Raw genomic sequence first — 20830 nt, 5'->3', positions numbered from 1 at the left:
CTATCTTCATATAAAATACACCAGTTATCATGATGTTGACTATAAATTCACCTCTTAAGGATTTATGTCAGTCGATAAAGATGGGTTAATTCTATTGTGCAAATAAAAAGGTAGGTAAATTGAGTAGAGGTGGCTTTACACTCCACTACATCACTGCAAACAACATAACAGCCTGAAGACAATATTTACAGAATTTCTCCACCTCAAGCGACTTTACACCGGAGTCAGCTGTGCTAGTCTCTCTGTCTGACTGTATTTCCCCGGTAGGAGCGCAGACTACAGACGCTTACATAACGCTTCCACAGACAGGCTGTTTATTAGGACCGAGTCTCTCCGTTACGCACCGCCGTAACGTTGATCTGGCAGCTTCATTTTAAAAGGTTTCGTTGGGTAAATCATGTGTTGATTGTATAACCTTGTGCGCGTTTTTGAAACGAAGCCAACGCTTAACGAATTAACCGGGTTATTTAAGCTTTATTAGTCTAAACTAGCAGGCCTGAAGGGGGGATTACGCACTGTCACGACTAAGCTCTACATATTGAAATTTGAGGTGCAATAACACAGTGGTTCTCAAAGTGCGGTCCGGGGATCTCCAGGGGTCCTTGAAGGGGCTCCAGTGGGTCCCACAGAAAAACAAGGAATAATTTAATTTCACTATAATTTCATTCACAAATAATTATCCCAGTTATAGGATGCAGGCTATAAGAACGACTAATCATAGGTTACCCTCTCTCTACCATTATCTCCCCACATACCGTGCAAACAGTTGCACAGCTCAATATTAAATCAACAACAAAAATCTTCCCATATGGGTCCCTGGTCAAATCTAGTCAAATTGTGGGTCTGTGGTGTAATGTGTGTCTGTTTGAGGGCCCGCGGTGTGAAAACGTCGGAGAATCCCTGAAACAAGAGATGAAACGAAAACACCAAAATATGCGCGTATTCCATATAAAAAAAATGGACAGGCAAAATGTGTTTGATTCCCCCCGCTGTGCCTCTCTCTGGTACAGTCAGCTTTAAGAGATAGCGCGGTCTGGCAGCGCCCCCTGCTGGTCACCGGGGGGAGTGGGCGCTCTCTTAAAGGGGATGTCTGGAAAACCGGAAGAGGTTTTTAAGGTGGAACGGCGGAGTTACTTGCACGACGAAGATGCCTTTTTCCCACCAAAGGGCTCATAGGGCAAGATGGACTTGGCTGAAAGATACGCACCGATTCTGTTGGGTTTTTGCATTGTTCAGCCTGACAATACAGGCCTACACTGCAAAAACGTGCATCCTAACATGTAATTTTGTCTCGTACTGAGGCTTAAAATCTTATTTTTCTTAAAACAATAGCAAAAATCTGCCTCTATCTCTGAGATCATTTCACTTGTTTTCAGTGCAAACTAACGTCTTTGAAGAATTGTCTTGAATCAACTGACAATATATCGATACTAGAGGAGCGATTTCAAGAAAATGCTCAAAAGTTCAAACTGCTTTGGAAACTAGTGGGATTGTGTCACCCCGTTGACATTCCACTTGAAAAAATAAAGATTTTAAGACTCAGTAGGCTACGGGACTAAGTGACTTGTTAAGATGCATATAGATATTTTGCAGTGTAACTCATGTTCTGTGGAGGATCCTTTATTGAACATTGGTTCAATAATATTAATAACATACTGGGCTCTTCAATTCGGCTGGCAGCCAATGCAAGGCTGGTTTCTCCCAAATATTTTGGGACCAAGACCATTTGTCACAATGCCTTATAATAAAACAAAGATGAGTTTAGTTTTAGACACTTTTGGGGAAACCATGTTTTGAATAGCCTACTGTTGAAACGAACGGAAATCAGGCTTACTCTGGCCCTCAACCGGCTTAAAACCATCATGTTGTGTAATGGACAATGTATAGCCTTCTACCTACAGTATAAAATCAATAATGCCCTTGCCTCGATGTATTCTTGGTCTCGGATAATGGAAAAAATAAATAATGCATCGCTTCCTTGTGATTTATAGGTTGTAGGCCTACCTGAAGCATGAAGACGAGCCTTGTCATGGTCAGTTTATTTTCTATGTCCATGAAATAGACTAATAATAACAGAGCAATTACACAGATACACAGACAGACAGATATTGGTTAATTGCCAGTCCTCACTATACTGACAACGTCATTCTCATGATAAAATCCTAAACCGTATCTATTCACCGGTGGGGGAAAAAAACAAAATATGGCGTAATAAATTATTGTTGACGTGTTTTAACGACCATGAGCGTTTATTTGCATGAACATTAATTTTTATTCTAATCACAGTATTGAGGGAGAGATGGGGTTACCTCATATAGCCTAAATGACAGGTCTATGAGGGAGCTCTTGTAAAAATGCAGTGCTAGATCAAGGAAGCCAATATGAATGTAAACTAATTCCCTAATAAAATGAAAGAAGTGTTCAATTAAAGTCTACCCTGATCTAACAGGCCATAATGGGTCTGCTTGTAAAAGTTATTTCCCATGGGTCTATCTACATCTATAGGGCCAAGAATGCCTCCGGTTAAGGCAATTAGACATTTAGTTGCCTCCCAGGAGGCTATAAGGCTGTATCTGATTGTCTACACTAGAAAAGTTTCTCGAAAGGCCTATGAAACGCCACTGAGACGTGTGAAAATGAAAAATTTCCTTTGAAATTAGTCATCAAATTCCTCTATGTGGTGGGGCCTCAACACCTTAACGCCTCGTGGGGGGAAACACTGTCTACTCTCAGTCCTTACATCCGTAAGCTATACCAAAAAGTAGAGCTACCAGTGAGGTCAAGAACACGGAGAGTCATATTAAGTGAGTTGTCCTATCGTTTGAACAGAGAGAGAGAGAGAGAGAGAGAGAGAGAGAGAGAGAGAGAGAGAGAGAGAGAGAGGGGGAATATGATTTAAGCGGCATTTTTCTTGTTTGATCCTTATTCAGTGAAACCTTCCTTCCTCCTTTACACCCTTTTCTCCCATCTGCATACAGTAGCCCTGTCTTGGGCTTTAATAGGCCTATATGGTGTCAACACACGCCTATTCTCTCTTCATCCGCCTCCCAGTCAAAATCGTGTACATTTTACTGGCAACACCGCTCTTCTAGCGAGACTCAAACAAAATGCAGTCTGTATATTCAGTTGCGCTCCTGAGCTTTGTTCTCATTACAGTCTTCGCCGAACCCCCTCACGGAAAAGGCATGCTTAGTTCGTTTAGTTGTGCATTCATCACATTGCGTCCGTTTTTTAACCGTTAAATGATTGTATTTTGCAATTCCCCTGCAGGTCAGGAGGATTCGCCGTGGTTCATGGGGTGTCTCAACGCCAGCGCCTCCCGAGCGCTCGGTCTGTACGCACCCATGGGTGCCAATGACCTTGACCCGGCAACCTGCTCTCAACGCTGCCTCGATGAAGGGTGAGAGAAAAAAAGCAAAACAACACGCTGCATCGGTTACATTTCAACCAAAATTGATCTAGATATTTCTATTGGTATTGTATTGGTATTTTGTATGGATTGTTGTTTGAAACTTTACCCAGTAAAACGAAAAATCATAATATTCTTACAGGGACTTATAGTGTGTCTCAATGGTGAGATTATAGTGATCTTATTGTACCCAATGTTATTGTTTATTTCCTATGGCATGACTATTATTCCTATGGTCTTCTAGTTGGTCTTCCTTGCTATGATAAATGTATGTATCATGCTGAAATATATTATAGTCTTTTTTTTGTAAGGGATCTTTTCTTTTTCATTGTCCCGTTATTTCAAGCATCAGACCAAGTTTTTGGATAATATTTATAGCTACGCCGTGCAGTCCGTCATCATATATTTCTAAAATTCTGACAATCATTCCGTGTAGGCGATTTAAAACATGTTTGCCTATAAAGACAAAGTCTTAAACATGAAAAGAATACGCTTTCTTCGGACTTGCATTCAAAATAGCTGACGGCTTCATCAAAGAGATTGGTGGAACTTTGGACAGCAGAGATGATAGAGGGATATTCTGTTTGAAGTGAGTCTTTTGGAGCAGAGGAGCTACATTTTCATTAAGCTGCAGAGCAGACAAAGAGAGTTACTCAGAATTTGTAATGCAACACCTCTGACATTCCAACACTTAGGTCTTTCTAAACTAGAAACATTTGCAGTAAAATGTCACACTACAGCTTAACGGGAACACACAGTTTGCGGGGGTTTGTGAAGGCCTGTGTGTGTGTAGATGAGCTGACTGCATGTAGGCCTACAGCACAGACAGCCATGTTAATCACTAGGTATGGAAAATAAGTAGACAGTATTTTAACCTTCAGTATTTGGTGTTGAAGGTACCAGGCTGCAGCACTGACCTTAGAGAGTTGTTACTGTGGCAACGAGCTACAAGGTTTGGTGATCAGTGAGTGCCTCAACACATCTTCCTGTAGAGGGCCAAAAGATATCACAGGAGAAAGGTGAGACATCCTCAATTCCTCCTTTTTCATGTATTTGTGGCTATGTAGCTGCATTGTGCATTTTCTTTCAATGTCCAATTGCGGCAACTCTAGGCCTGTTTCATCTTCTGTTTCAAGTAGCTACATGCACAAACCTGTGTCACCATCTCTACAATCCCACATAATGAATTCTGCCAAAATCATATAAAATTCATAATGTTTTTGAGGACCAATTCATAATTTATACCCAGTTACCCCTTTGTGTCTGTCAGTACCCTGCTGACCCTGTAGGTTTTTGTGATTGACCTGTATTGCATACTTTTCCTGTGGCTGAAGTGAGGCTGAAAACAATTTTCCATCCTTGTTTAAACAATTATTTCTATTCTATTCTATTCTTTATTATGTTACTATAGAACTGTTGGGAGTGTCTTATACCTGCCTCGTGGAGATGGACAGGGAAGTTTTGCAGTCTACAGAACTCAAGGACCGTTTCTCCACAACATTAGTCTGTCTGCCTCACCAGACAAAGTGCAGGCTGGGACGCCTTTCGTCATGGAGGTGTCTGGAAACCTGGCTGGGGAACCTACTCAGCCCACAGGTCAGCCACCAGAGAAGAAGAGTTCATCCATGCATTGAACTGCTCCAGAATGATGTGATTGTGTTGGCATCTCAAGCCTTAAAGGCAGAATTTGTCTGTGTGGCTCCTGTTTTTATTTTATATTTTCAAATACATTTTTCACCCATTTTTTATCCATATCATAAAAAGATATGCATACTAACCACAGTCAAAGCCATCTTGGAAAATTGGGAGAAATTAATCACAATTCATGTTTGGATCTTAATTACCAACAATTAGGCTAAAGTTGTGTGATGAAATAGAAAAAAAAAGCAAATTATTGCTTGTTAATTATTGTGGAAATATTGAATAATATGCTGTTGGATTTAGTTAAAATTATGTTCAAGAATTTATTATGATATACATTCAAAACAATGCTAATTATATAATGACCATAGGGATAAAGATACAATAAATTATCATAACTGATCCATTATCAAATAATTATTATTAGTTTTAAGAAAATATTTGATCCATGTTGTGGTCAAAAATGCTTGACCCAGAATGTGGTTGTTAATTAATTTTTATGTAAAAGTAGCTACTTTCACACACAGAAAATGTTTATCAAGAATAATTTATTTAGGCTCTATATATTTACATAGATTGTTTTACAAAAATCACCATATTTCTTTCCTGTGTAGAATGAGTTTTGCTGTGATTTTCAGGGATCCAGGGTCTGGGAGGGCAGAACCTCTTCTATGTCACTGTAGAGTTCCTAGAGAGAGTCTCTAAAGGTCAAAGTTCATGTCATGTCACTGTATTGGATGATGGTTTCTTCAGTGTGTCAGCCGATTGGATTTTGGAAGCTCCTGGAAAATATGAAATCAGTAAGTCAACAAGAGCAAATCTGTTTTGTTGAACAATGAATAATGAATCAATTTGGAGAAAGGCTTATACTGTATATTACATTCATATGTGGTTAAGTCATCTATCTATCTATCTATCTATCTATCTATTTCTGTCTTCCTATCTATCCATTTTTGTCTTCCTCACTCTGTTTTTAGGCGTCAGCGTCTCCAACCCCCTGTCCAAGCTCTCCTCCACCCTCCATGTCTCTGTCGTGCAGCTCTCTCCGGACGGTTTGGTGATCTCTCTGCTCCACGGCCCGCTCGGCGTCCCCTCCTGCATCCCCTTCCTAGAGACGGACTCCCAAAGTGGGGCTGTGGCGACAGCATACCTGGGCGACTCTGTCACCCTGCGGGCATACATAGGCGAGGGTCTCGGAGTGGAGTTTTGTTGGTGGTTTATTCACGAGGAAAGGGAGGAAAAGGACAAGGCGGAGGAAGAGAGGAAGGGTTTAAAGAAGGCTTGCCTCCCCGATTCTGACTGTCTGAGCAGCATTGTGGTATGTGGGACTGTGAAAATATCCCTGCTGTCTGATACAATGCAAGGTTTTCAGCATTTAAGTAGTTAAGTATAGTTCATATTTTTTAATTGACGATCATGTATTTTTAACATTTACCAGTACATATGGTCTAAGGTAATGATTGCTTGTGCTATTTAGAATTTTTTGATGGGGTTTGAACAGGTTCCATGTGTCATAAATCCACAAAACTTCTTAAGCACATAAAGGACAATGTAAACTTTCAATTTGAACTAAAGTTACATGAGGAAACTTTGCACATTGGCGGCCCCAAATGGCAGCAAGAGGTAGCTGTTTGAAAAATGTTAACTTCAATACCCAGGAATGCTGTACACTGCACACAACATCCAAAGAATATCAAAGGTACAAGAGGCAAAAGATCTAATGTTGGTGAGTCCAGCTTTGTCCGGAGAAAGTGCTCATTCACTCCTGTTTAGGAGACAGTTCGCATTTCACTCTGATGTATCTGTCCCTGACACCAGATTTTCAATTGGGCAAATAGGGTGAATCTATGGGGTCTCAGTTATGGTGGATGGGGGTTCTCTTCTCTATTGCAGCTCCACTTTTGATTCAAGCTGATAAGACAGGTGTATTTTTAGATAAAGATCTTGCTTGTTGTAGCTTTAAGAAATGAAAAACACCAAAACAGGAGTTATGAGGTTTACTCACAACAGCAGCAATATATTGCAGACATTCCAAATCATTTTCTTTTTTACACCGTCAAATGTAATGTTTTTACCATTTAATCACTGAAATGATTTAATTCTAAATGGTCATACTATTCATTGCCCCTAGAATTGGACCTTTGAAACAGAGGGAGTTCACATGGTGTCTGTAAATGCCTCCAATGCCTACGGCTGGATGCAGGAGACGATCCATATTGTGAGTACTCTGCCTTCCACTGGCTTCATTCTCTGAAAACTGTAGATCCACATGTGGCATTATTGAGTGAATTTCACATTTTTTGTGTGTGTGTGTGTGTGTGTGTGTGTGTGTGTACACTTGCAGGTGGTTGTGCGTCTTGCTGTCTCTGACCTTAGAGTGAGTGTATCTGGGTACCAGCTGAGTGCTGGTCAGGACATTTCTGTGGACGTGGAGCTTTTCACCACTATCAAGCAGCCGCTTCTCCTCCTCAACCTCACACTGAACACTGACTGCGAACACAACTGTGGCCATAGTAATGACCACAGCAGCAAAGGTGACAACAGCACTTGCAGCAGCATTGACAGTAATGGCAACAGCAATGACAGTGTTACCAACAGCAATAATGAAGAGAACACAAATGACAATAATAATACTAAATACAGTAACCATGGCAACAACAACAACTATGATCACAGGAATGGCCCAGAATATGACCACGATCTCAATCAACACTACAATGATCCACTTGGCAAGAATCTCATTCATATAGCTGATATCAGCTACAACCAAAGCCACAGTCATGATGGCGCTGATCATAGCACCCACCCTCGGTCCCTCTCCCTCCCACACACCCATACTCTGTCCCTGTCCGCTGACACCCACCACATCGTCCCTCTCCATCTCTTCCACAAGTCCAGCTGTCATCTACATCTCCGTCTTCACTGCCACCTCCCCACCACTGTGGGGCAGTATCACCTCTTAGCTTCTGTCTCCTCCACCACTGATCCTTCATCAGTGCTGCTCTCCACTGTCCTACCTCGTGCCTTGATGCTGCACGACCACATACGAGCCCTGTGGCCTTCTGGGAGTTGGAGTTCAGCGGTTCCAACACAGTCAGAATTCAACCTGGAGGTTGTCAGCCATGCCAACCGCATGGGGTCAAGAGTGGTTTGGACCATCAGTTTGGATGATGCCATTGTGGTCAACAGGACAACTGACAAATGGACCACAAATGTGTCGCTTCAAAAAGCAGGCTGTTATAAGATCACAGTTAAGGCCTTTAACCCAATCAGCTGGGCCTCGTTCCACACACACTTCCTGGTTCAAGATTCAGTAGGAGAGTTGGCGTTGAATATTCCAAGTGTGGTCACGATGAAACAACCAACTTCAGTTTTGTTCACCGTCACAGCGGGGTCAAATGTGACCGTGGCTCTGCTGGTGAATGCAACCTTACTGTACCGAAACAGCAGCTACACCACAGGGGCAGAAGCAGCAGCGGTTTTGCTTTTTCACCACAGTGGGACAGTTGAGGTTGTGCTTAGAGCTGAGAATCTGGTGTCCTCTCGAAACAGGAGTGTGAGTGTGTGTGTTACGAGGAACAGGGAACCGTCACCACCGGTCAGCAGTAATGAAATCTGGCCATCACCCACCCGTCAAAGTCCTGTTCACAGCCAGACTGTCAATGGTAAGGAACTATTCCTAACTATCATCCATTTCGTAGGATGGGTGCAAAAGTACAAAATATTTGGACAGAACAATATGAATAGGTCAAATATGTGACAAAAATCTGAAATTAATTAATATTTTCATCTTTATTTTTTGCACAGTAAAAGTGGCACGTGACCTAGCTGTAAATTCTCTGATACATGCAACTTGAGTTTGATTAAGATCTCATGCTTTCATCTGAACGTGACACTGCCAAGCTGTTGACAGACTAACTAGAAAATTTAGTACTTTCTGGCTTTCATCCCTGACTGATTCTCACATTCTTGATCACTGTCCAAGCAAACCTGAGCTTCGGGCTTCAACATTATCATCTTGTATTGCACTGGAGAAGAATACCCCTAAAGCATTCTAATCTCTCTTTAGTGGGATGCCATGCCAACTTTTTTTCTTCCAACCAACAACAATCTCTGTAAAATAATGGATCATATAATGCTGTACAGTATTCTGCACGATATTATAAGCTACACCCTTTCTATTATTTGTCACATCCTAGAGAAACAGCAATGTTGGATTTTTTTTTTCATGTTTCCTCATATTGCTTGAAAGTTTATCCCAAGCTGAACCACACACACGGCCCTAAAATATCTGTGATCATCAGTTGCATTCTATGATGATTTGTACAGAGGTGTGCTGTATCTCTGCGATAGAGCATTTATAATCTGTGGCATATAGATAACATGTAGACTATGTAATGTTTGTTTTGTTTTGTCCCCTAGCCGTGAGGATTTATGCAGCGAAGCAGGCTTATCCCACAAATACAGATATAACCTTCCTGGCCGTGGCGGACGAACCCGACCCTCTGGAGTTCCTCTGGTACTTTGGAGACTCCAGGCCCGTCAGAACCCCCGCAAGGATGATCACCAAAAGATACCGCACGCCTGGCAGGTACAAGACTCAGACAATATTTTCACACTCTGATGCAGATGCTTCTTTTGCTGTAGGAATGTGGATAGTTTCATTATATTCCCAATTACTAAAAGATGCTGCTAAAGGTTAGTCTGTGTCCCACTGTATTTAAACTTTTTTCAATACAATCTGAGCTGTCAAAAAGTGCTCATTGTCTTAAAGAGGGCCATTAGTGAATGTGACTTTTTATGCATCAGTTTTATTGACCAATGCTGTATCCAGATGCGTTGTTTTCCTTTGCCTTTGAACAGTTATTTTCCCCTCCATGATTTTTAGCGCTGTAACATTCAGAGTGTCTTCTCACTTACAATTTTATGTCACATTGACTGTGTTTAAATGAACATGAATATTCCAAAATGATGCATAATTAAAAAAGTGCATTTAAACACAGTATCCAGTTTAGTATCCAGTTCAATCTAGAGCTGGGACAAGCTCATATCCCAGTTATTACAAATTTGAATAAGAAAGCTGGGGCATGCTGATGGTAAACAGATATGAGGCATGGCATCGAGCAAACACCTTGCTCCATTTGAAGGGTTTCATTTTCAAATCCAAAAAAAGGATCCAAGCTAGTATTTAGAAGGCTCTGTGCATGTAAGCGCACTCAGTGACACAGTAACTTTCTATTACCTTGTCATCAAACCCCCTCCCCTCTGATCCAGGTACAGTGTGGTAGTAGTCGTATCCAGCGGCCTGGCCTCCCTCACCTCTGAGCCGTTCCCCATGGTGGTCCAGAGAGCAGTGCAAATCAACAGGCTGGTCCACCGGGCCTCGGTCCTGCAGAACCAGACGGTGACTGTGAGTTGCCGGGTCAATGTGGGGACCGACCTCACCTACCTGTGGAACTTTGGAGACGGAACCTCCAGGCTGGGACGGAACACGGAGCAGCACGTGTTCCACAGGTGAGGCAGAAGGTCACACAACATGTACTTAAACTAGCATTTTACAGTAGTTTGGTGGTAGTTAAGCTAAATTAAATTATATTCAATATTTCTCTTGAGGGTAGCTTAGTTATTCCAGTGTAAGTAACTGGTAGCTGGTAGAACTATACTTAGAAGCTTAAACAGCACTGATTTTATGATGATTTGGATGCTTTGATTTTTGGTGTGTTCTGTTGGACTGTGATATGTTATGTGCCAGAGGTCTACAGTTCAGATTAGACATAGACATGACTTACAACAGCGGGAGGTGTATATGTGTGTGTGTGTGTGTGTGTGTGTGTGTTGTCTATCCAGTATGAATTGATTAATAGACACCCACCTTCATGTTCTTGATGCATTTCTGTTTGAGAGACAATGTTAACTACTTGCACCATGGGCTCGGCTGGGCTCTTCAGTTGGCAGTCATTTTGTATTTTCTTGATTATTTCTGGTGGGCCAAAGTCACCAAAAACGCTTGTACTCACTGTCAGCAGCGTAGTCGTTTTAATTTGTCCACACTCGCAATGTATTTTATCAATGTAATTTACATTTGAGGCAAGTTCGCTAGTTAGCTAGCTCGAGTGGCTAACGGTCGTTTTCAAGCTTCTCCTCAATATTTAACGTTATGTCAAAGGGAGTCAGATATAAATTTTGCCTGACTCCACCGATTCTTTCATGTATCTACAACATTTAACAGTTAAGTGGTTTGTATGTTATTGTCTTTTTTAAAATTCGTTGTCTCCTGGCTCTCTATTTAATGATAATGCTAACGGTTACAGAGGGGAGATAGTTAAGCGATGCTAGGCAACTGGCCAGTTTACCAGCTGCTTGACGACACACGTAAATAAGGAACTTAAATGCGCCGGATTTGATCGTTGAACGTCGAACAATACTGAAATGTCTACAGATATTATTTATTGTGCTCTGTGATATATTCTGATTTCTGAGTATAATATTGTGATTGACGTTTCTTGTAGTGTTTTTGAGGTGGCAGTTGGCTGTACCCATCAAGCCTGAATAGCCACTTAAGGCCAGCCAACTCAATATTTAGTCTTTTCTTTGTTCTTTCAGTAAATCTTAAAATGTGCCACCCTGCTGATTCATGAGTGTAACGTGTATGCATGCATGTGCACATAGGCTACCGTATACATGTATGTGCTTGGTTTTCTCCCTGCAGGGTAGGAGAGTTCAGAGTGGAGGTGATTGTGTCTAACCTGGTCAGTTCTGCCTCTCTGACCAGTCAGATCTTTGTGGTCGACCGTCCTTGCCAGCCACCACCAGTCAAAAACATGGGGCCTCTCAAAGTACAGGTACAAAATTTACAGGCTGGAGTGTTACCTAAATCTAAAAGAAGCCCTCTTAAAATGTTTAGTAACTGTTAATGCATGTAGTGTTGATGGTGAAGTGTAGCTAAAAAGTAGGGCTGCAACTAACGATTATTTTCAATGTCGATTAATCTGTCGATTATTTTCTCGATTCATCGATTAGTTGTTTGGTCAATAAAATGTCAGAAAATGGTGAAAAATGTCGATCAGTGTTTCCCAAAGCTCAAGATGACGTCCTCAAATGTCTTGTTTTGTCCACAACCCAAAGATATTCAGTTTACTGTCATAGAGGAGTAAAGAAACCAGAAAATATTCACATTTAAGAAGCTGGAATCAGAGAATTTTGACTTATTTTTCTTTAAAAATTACTCAAACGGATTAATCGATTATCAAAATAGTTGGCGATTAATTTAATAGTTGACAACTAATCGATTAATCGATTAATCGTTGCTGCTCTACTAAAAAGAGAAATACTTTTCTCTCTCTCCTATTCTCTTCCTCCCCTCCTCCTTTCTTCACTTCCCTTATTGTATCTCTCCTCTCCATCTAGGTGCGGAGATATGAGGCAATCCGTCTGGGGGTGACCTATGAGACTGAAGTAGACTGTGACGTCTCAGGGGGGCTTCACTACACCTGGATGTTGTATGACTCTGCAGGCCAGGCCTTCCCATTGCCTCTCATAGACACACACAGACAGAGCATCATACTGCCAAGCCATCTCCTGCACTATGACACCTACACTGCTATAGCCAGGGTAAGTAGCTGAGGACATGGAGGAGGCAGAGGAATCCATCATACTTTACAGCTTGGATTCTTAAAATTGGTTGGGACCATATTGCTGGTGGGTTACCACATAATAAGCGCAGCAATATGTTTTAATGAGTCTGGGTCCAAGGATGAAACTATAATTCTCATTGGAGTTCCAGGCTGAAAACATTTTATAATCCTGTATTACATTACAACAACACGAGTGTGTACGGATTCTCTTATTTTCCACTTGCTATAGCTTTCAGTCCATAATAGTATTTAGTTTGGTTTTTAGTTTTTCTTTGTAGCGTTGAGTAAACTAGAGGAAAAATTGTATTCCTGAATTTACAGAATTGAGCGATTGTGGTTTGACTCCAAAGCTGCTGGTGGTTTGCAGGTTCAGATCGTCGGCAGCGTGGTTTACAGTAACTACACTGTGAGACTGGAGGTGGTTCCAAGCCCTCCTGTGGCCTTCATCCAGGGTGGCACCAACGTCTTCATTAACAACAGGAACACCACCATGGTAACCCTTGACGGTCTGCGATCTTACGACCCTGATTTCCCCATGAACCCAATCAGGTACAATACAAAATGGACACAACATTGAAATCCTTGATAGATTTGAACCCCACTGAGTAAGGTTAATGTCTGTTCTATAACTTCTGAAAAGTACCCAGTCAACTATGTGTTTGGAATTTCAACCATGGTCTCACTGGCTGGTTTGGGTGTGTTTCAGAATGGCTCAGGGCTTTTGGAAAATACAATATTATTTCCCAGTGGATCAGCCAGTGGGAATGTGGTCATTTAGCTGATAGATGTTCATACATATAAAGCAAAAATACTATACATTATGCATAGAATATACTGTAAGTAGCAGTGATAACACTATAATATATAACTCTTAACACTGATTCTACTTTTCTCTTCACAGCTACAGATGGAGATGTAAGCCAATCAGCTCCATCATCAGCTCCTGTTTCAACCAATACGTTCCCACCTCCTCCTCTGTGTTCACGTTCCCTGCTAGTTTCCTGAAACACAACTTTGACCAGTTCCAGTTCACGCTCACCGTCCGCAGCGGAGAGCGCTCAGCTTCATCAGAGACCTTTCTCACAGTAACACCAAACCTGATCAGGTGAGAGTTAATAATCCCTCTATTCAAATGACTGTGACTGTTCTGTACAGTGTTTATGTGTATTAACAAACAGGGAGCTTGGTGAACGTAGCCAGCGGGGCTAACTGGTGCCATGCATAACTAATTGAACTCTTAAAGAGACATTTGGTGAGGAAGGCCATTCTGCTTTTATGTGATGTGTTTTTATTATGTGTTTTACTGTAAAGCCTGTCTGCAAATTTACCTTAAGGGACAATGAAGATTGATTTGGATTGAACTGTACTGAATTTGCGAAATCCCTGTCACCATTAGAGTATACATTGATACACCATGTAACTCTGACATGTACCTTAATGTGTTTCCAATCCAGAAAGGTGTCAGTGTATTGTCTCCAGTGCCAGGGAGATCAGGTGAACTGGGATCAGGTCTTCTCTGTCAGCGCTGTGTGTAAGAGCTGGGACGTTTCCCCAAAAGACATCCACTACACCTGGAGTCTCTACTTGGTCAATGCCTCCTCTAAGCCTGTCATAGAAGGTAAAACAAAGAAACATGTATCTCTCTGCGTAGTGATTTCAGAAACAATTGTTTGTCCTATTTTCATAGTTTAATGTTTTGTCTTGTTTTTAGCACTCTTCAAATTCCAGTCTTATGTGTGCTCTTCTCCCTAGTCCCATTTTGTCACACAGTGGATCTCAGTGCTCCATCCACCATCACCGGGGGTCCTGCTGCTCCCCATCTGACTCCTGGGACTTCCACCCTGCATCCGCCAGCCATAAGTGCACCTTTCACCCCTGTCACTGATCATCAGCTAATGCAAAATCTGAACCTGACTGACAGTGGGACGTCATCAAACACAAACAAAAACATGTCATCGAACATGGCCGGTGTGTCATCACATGTGACCAATGATGCTGAGACACAAACTACAACCCCAATAGATGGCGGCCTCGTCACCACGCCTCTCTTTGCCCCTTTCCCTTCCCTCTCCCTGCCTCCTCCAGAAGAGCGTCAATTCCCAAGTGGTCGCCCCTGGAAACAGAGATTAGTAGAACCTGACGGTACCAATAGCATAAATCTGAGTGTTCAAATGGGAAATCCCAACCCTTCACCTAATCTGACTTCCCCCTTTTCCTCCTCACACAATGTTGCTGAGCGCTCCCCTGCATACAGCTCTTCTCCAGTCAACAGCAGGAGAACAGCACTGTCAGGTAAGATTGGGCAGCAATGTTTACTGTCACAGTGTTGCTTCATTTCATTTTTAGAATGTGAATTTATTTATCCTGCGGGTTGGCTGATATGAATAATGACTAGACACTGTATATTTAATGTTGCAATTTTGTTGTTCAGGGGTACAAGTAAAGCTGAAAAGCATTGGAAATTGCAAAAATGCATGGTCATCAATTCCTAAGAAGTGCAATGTCATGGTTAAAATGGGTAGTTGATTAAACTTTTGACAATTTTTTATATCCAGGAGAGGAGCCCTATCATCATCGTTTGAGAGAGTTTGACCGTCCAGAGCCTCTGTACCCCTTCTCTGAGCACCCCCCTGTTGTTCTTGACAATGGTAGCGTCCTATATTCTGCCCCCTTTGGCCAGAGCGACATCATCAGCGAATTCCCCATTGACTCCGACTCTTCTGCTGACTCAGATTATACTTTCCCTGTCCTGGAGAGTGCTGACATGGGAGGTCGACTAGGTAAGGAAAAATGAGAGATAGTTACTTAAGACTGGGAAACAGATGGATTGATGGATGGTTGGGTGGATCCATATGTCTATCAACCCTTGTTATCCATCTATATTCATTTACTTGAGGAGAGTAAAAAATTACCTGTCCACCATCCAGCATGTTTTTCACTGTTTCAACACCTTTTTTTCCGCAGAAGTTGGCTTGAAGCCCACTGGAGCACCACTAGGACTGTCTGGCAACCAGACAGGCAGCTCTAATATTACTGGTAATGCCATGATACTTAGATCCAAAGTAATCTCTCTCGACAGAATGTTCTTTAAAATATAGATTCTGTCACTGCTATATGCTTTTGGTTGCTTCAGGAGGAGGAGCAAATTCCTACCAAATATTAATGCAGAATACTTGACCAATAAAGTATTTCTTTGTCTGATTCTGGCTTGTACCTGTGTAGAGTTTCAGTGTATGGGTCTACCGTGTGTTAAAGTTGAGTCTTTCACAGATTCGGATTATGATGTTCCCTTCCTGGGTGTAGAAGAGGGAGACCCAGGGATTTCGGAAGGCAGACCCATAGGTATGTGTGTGTGTGTGTGTGTGTGTGTGTGTGTGCATGTGTTTGTGTGTGTACAAATGATTATGAGCGTGAGAGGTTGTATGTTAACTTGTGTGTGTTCTCAGATGTGGGTGGTGAGAGCTCCGGCCCAGGAGGCGACTCAGGGTTTGATCCAGAACCAGGTGAAGACAAGGGCAGTAATCTGGTGGACTCCAGCCCCTCTCTGGTGTTCCAGGAGCAGACCCTGCTCGACCTGCCCCGAGACCCGGTAGAGAGAGGCCTGTTTGAGTCCTACACTTACACAGGTACGCCATTCACAAAACACACACACTCTTCTCTCTTTCTCTCTCTCAGCCTAGCCTTCAGTCATCTCTCTTTCTCTCTCTCTTTCTGTCTCTCCAGGAATCTCCTCCCCTCTCCTCAGCTTTAGGCCCTTCAGTCTGAGGCCAGGGAGCAGATACATGTTGGAAGTCACTGCCAGTAAGAACATAAATACAAGTTTTGCTAAAGTGTAATATAACACGTGCTATCAGCACTGATCCATGAGAGAAGGAACAACTACAGATTGTGTACAGTCCCATGGCACATTTGTGTTTTTGGAAGCTACAGCTAGGTATCTAAAAGCAAAGCAACCAAACCAAAAGCAAAGTGCAAATATCAGTCATAATCCATGTGAGATAGGGTTTTGAATTGTGACCAAAAAGCCCTAGCTTTTGTTAGTTCCAAATGTATTTCCAATACTATACATCCAAAAAAGTGAGATTCCCAAGAGATTTCCAAAGATGTTGAAATGAGTAGTTAAAGATGGGCCAATTCGAGGTTAAATTTTCACAGTTCATAGTTGAGATTAAATTGTTACATTAATTGAATGTGGCGACAGCACTGTGGGAAAGAAAAGTGGAACAAATGCAGCATCACAGAAGTCTTGATTTTCACAGGCTTGCTGCACTGCTTTTATGATTTGTTTTTTTACTTTTTACTTTTTACTTTTCTAAAAAGTTTGGATAATCCTGTAGTGCTGATGCAGAATAGATGCAATGTGGGTTAATGGAATGGGGACTGCTGTAAGCTTAACATAACAATGTTGGTCCTATGTCAGCCCACACATTGTTTTCTTAAGGAAATTGTGTCTCAACCTCATAGTACTTAACCTAGCTGGACGCTAATACTGTTGTCATGGTTTATCTGTTGAACTCAGAATCCCATAATACTTTCCTGGGCCGGACTCAGCTCTTCCTAGCAACCAACCCCGCTCCAAGAGGAATGAACTGCCAGGTGCAGCCAAGCAACGGGGTGGAGATACACACACACTTCAGCATCTTCTGCACCTCGGGAAAGGAGGTATCACACACACACACACACACACACACAGACATAATCAAGCTAACACACATGCAAGAGACAAATTCTGAAATTCTCTCTCTTTCTCTGTGTGTGTGTGTGTGTGTGTGTGTGTGTGTGTGTGCACATTTGCTGAAGGACTTACTGTATCAGTACAGCTTCAGTGTAGGAGACAGCACCCGCAGGACGCTGTACCAAGGGAGAGACTTCCAATACTACTTCAACCTTCCTTCTGGCGACCCCAGTGATGACTATAAAGGTATACATTCACACACACATGCACACACACGTACACGAACAACAAACCCAAAGTCGCATCATCATGACAGTTTATTCCACAAAGTTCCCTCTAAAAGTGATGCATTGATTGATTGGTTGGTTGATTGTTTGAGTTTTTGATTTATTGTCATTGTCCCCATAGTAATCATATACACGGAGATCAGGAGCAGCAGGTTTGGAGCGGCCACTAAACCCTGTCCTGTCACTGTCCGAGTCCAACCAAGCTTCCTCAGAAACGCTTCTTCCTGCCTCGACCATGATCTGGAACTGTAAGACACACCAATCACCATTTTATCCATCTTAAAGGCCAATGTACTACACTACAGACCTGGTATAATAGTATTTTCAAATAATACCTTGTTTTAACCTATTTTGAGCAAGGAGGTTCTATACAACAATTCACATAGTGAGAGATAAGTTGTCAATGACACTTTATTTGACTATCAAATTGTCAAATCTTTTTGTAACTTATTGTATTGTCTTAACCCCAGTCATATAGGCGTCCACATAGGTTAAAAAAAACATTTTGCTTTGCAGGTCTGCTACATTGTGCTAACTGTTGTAATGTGTACATGTTGGGTTCTCAGACTCTCTCTTTCTCTCTCTCTCTCTCTCTCTCTCTCTAGTTCAGAGTCAGGTCTGAGGAACCTGTCGGCTCTGGTGCGGTTTGGGAACAGTGTGGAGATTTGTAACTACATCAGTCTCCTCTCCAGCGTCCTAAACAGACTCAGCATGGACATCAGTGCCAACACACACGCACAGACACACACACGTAATGTGCTCATTTCCACAGTGTGTGAGCTTGAGATCAGTGACCAGGTACACACACGTTGTTGTACATGTAGCTGCCATCAGAGTCAGTTATGCGGTTTGAGTTAATTTAATAGATTGAGTTAAATATGAGAATAATTTACGTTTTTTAATACAGGTATATCCTTTGTTGATTAACATAAATTATTTTGGGCACATATGTCTAGGGGGACCTGTCTGGTGTTTCCATGGCGGAACATGTGTTCTTGTGTTGCAGTGTGGTCAGGTTATTGTTGTTGGTTGCGCATTACCACGAGAGGCAGACCGCCTGCCGGTTTCATCTGAGGAGGTTGTTTTGGGTTGTGTTGCTGTGCGGTGGTGTTTCATGAAGTTGGAATTAAGTGAAGACTTATAAAGCTGAAGGTTTCCTTTCTTACTCCCCTTGAGTTAACGCGGCCAATGAGGTATGCAAGGTTATCTGTACGTTTTTCTACATTATGCTTATAGCTATTGGATATGCTAGCGGAGTTCATGATAGCAACGTGATAGCCTACCTACGTTTCAATGAATGTTAGCAAGTTAATTTTCCGTAAATTTAACAGCTTATAGTTTCAAAGTTAATGGATTATGCAAACTACATATTTGTGTTTGTTTAGATATCTGTTTTATGGTTATTCTCTATGAGAATGTTCTGTATTGCACTGAACTCATTTTATGATTTTGTGTATTTTATGCTATAGTTCTCACGGCATGTTTGACGGCATGGATGTGCAAAATAAATGCCTGTAACCGAAAGGACGCCTTGTGTTCGTGATTTTAACCGGAGGGGAGCTACAGTGAGAACTCAAGCCTGCTCGACACGAGGTGAAGAGATGATAATCTGCGCCTGCCGTCGACGGAGCTGCAAGCAAGTTTCTCAGAGTTTCACCGAACTCTAGCATCGAACAGATAAGACTGTGCATACACCGTTAACCTAAGGAAGTGGCAAGCGGAGTTCGTGAGCATTGCGTGGTTAAGCCAACAAGAAGTAACACATTTAAAACAAGTTAAATGTTAAGGAGTGGAGTAGCCTCGTCAACTGCTTTAAAGGGACTCTATAAGTGCTATGAATGAAGTGTTCTGGTGTTATGTACATGCTTCTAAGTTCAAGTCATTGCTGATTCCACCAGAGTTATTTACTACTAAGCATTTTTTAAGTGTAAATGACATTTAAAGGGACTAACACAGTATAACCACTATTGGTATAATTTGCTAAGTGTTGAAGAGAAGTGTTCTCTAATTCATTGCGAGTGAAAACAAGTTCATTTGTATTGTAAAAAAGGTTTTATGACACATTTTAAGTCATTCTAAAATCATAGTTAAAACTAAAAGCTAATAAAGCTAAGTTAATTGCATTTAGTATTATCATTGCAATTTAAACCATAGGCTAACATTTAAGCTAAGCTAGTTAATTAAACTAAATTTAGTTACATTTAAGTTTCAAGCAACTAAACAAGGAAACATTTTAAGGTTAATTCAAACAATGCTAAAAAATGGCTGAGTATGAAGCCAATAAACGGGACTTAGACAGTAACGGTGACACTGTAGAGTTACAACAGCAGTCTAAAATTCTTGATAATGAACCTTTAGACACAAACCCTCCTAAAGATGCTGAAGTAAGTGTAGAGACCCAAGCTGCTGCAGAAGAAGGACAACGAAGAAGTCAGAGAACCCGGAAGCTAACCGAAAAGGGTCAAGATTTCCAAGAGGGCAAAGTTAAAAGGCTTCAGCATCGCTTCACAATTACTTACAACAAATGGAAAGCTCTTGCTAAGGAGGCTAAGAAAGCGCTCGACGGATCTCTCGCCAGTGAGATCCTACAACACCTCATGACCAAGATCCGCTGTGCTTCAACAGATGTAAAACAAGTTTATGAAGACTTACGCCAATACATTACCCCTGATGGAAACACCCGCCGCCGAATAGACACTTGTGATGCCGTCTCAAGACAGATCTTGGAATACGCATGGAATCATCTTGAAGAGAAAGACAAAGATCAAGATTCTCATAAAGAACAAGCATACTGGGTTGAGACTGGCTCAGTGTTCTCATCTGCAGCATCCCAGAGGTCCAGTTCAAGCTCTCAAAGTCCAAGGTCCGCAAGCAGCTCAAGCATAAGATCAAGACGTTCAAGCCTGTCCTCTGCAAAGAAACAAGAAGCTGCAGCGGAGCTAGCCGCAACTCAAGCCACTTTGAAGGTCTTACAAGAAATGGAACGTGAGAAACAAGAGCTTGAAAACCTTGAAGCTGAGAACAGACAGAGGCTTGCGCTACAAGAAGCGGAAGATGCTGCAAGACGAAACGCATTAGAAGAGAAGCGCAGGCAGATAGAGCGCTTAGAGACAGTTAAGAAGATGAATGCTGCAAAAGCACGACTGCAAGTCTATGAACAAGAAGTGGGCTCAGATGAAGAGAT

The 20830-nt window shown here is 41.8% G+C and overlaps 1 protein-coding gene across 1 annotated transcript in view; it reads left to right on the top strand.

The window, feature by feature from the left end:
• The first annotated feature begins 2455 nt into the window (after positions 1–2455).
• The window catches only part of pkd1l1 (polycystin 1 like 1, transient receptor potential channel interacting), a 43441-nt gene continuing 25066 nt past the window's right edge, over positions 2456–20830 (top strand). Inside the window, 24 exon segments of the mRNA XM_078291539.1 lie at positions 2456–2459; positions 3271–3400; positions 4306–4428; positions 4821–5005; positions 5689–5850; positions 6028–6368; positions 7449–7584; positions 8047–8700; positions 9473–9641; positions 10325–10564; positions 11760–11892; positions 12458–12661; positions 13052–13233; positions 13586–13789; positions 14139–14302; positions 14437–14544; positions 15240–15484; positions 15915–16030; positions 16147–16310; positions 16408–16485; positions 17204–17346; positions 17485–17605; positions 17768–17894; positions 18252–18444. Coding sequence (XP_078147665.1) covers positions 2456–2459; positions 3271–3400; positions 4306–4428; positions 4821–5005; positions 5689–5850; positions 6028–6368; positions 7449–7584; positions 8047–8700; positions 9473–9641; positions 10325–10564; positions 11760–11892; positions 12458–12661; positions 13052–13233; positions 13586–13789; positions 14139–14302; positions 14437–14544; positions 15240–15484; positions 15915–16030; positions 16147–16310; positions 16408–16485; positions 17204–17346; positions 17485–17605; positions 17768–17894; positions 18252–18444 — 4326 coding nt within the window.

The sequence above is a fragment of the Centroberyx gerrardi genome, chromosome 22 (assembly GCF_048128805.1).
Source record: "Centroberyx gerrardi isolate f3 chromosome 22, fCenGer3.hap1.cur.20231027, whole genome shotgun sequence".
In the NCBI taxonomy this organism is placed as follows: domain Eukaryota; kingdom Metazoa; phylum Chordata; class Actinopteri; order Beryciformes; family Berycidae; genus Centroberyx; species Centroberyx gerrardi.
Note: the sequence above shows the minus strand (reverse complement) of the source record. Positions and strands in the feature narration are given on the sequence as shown.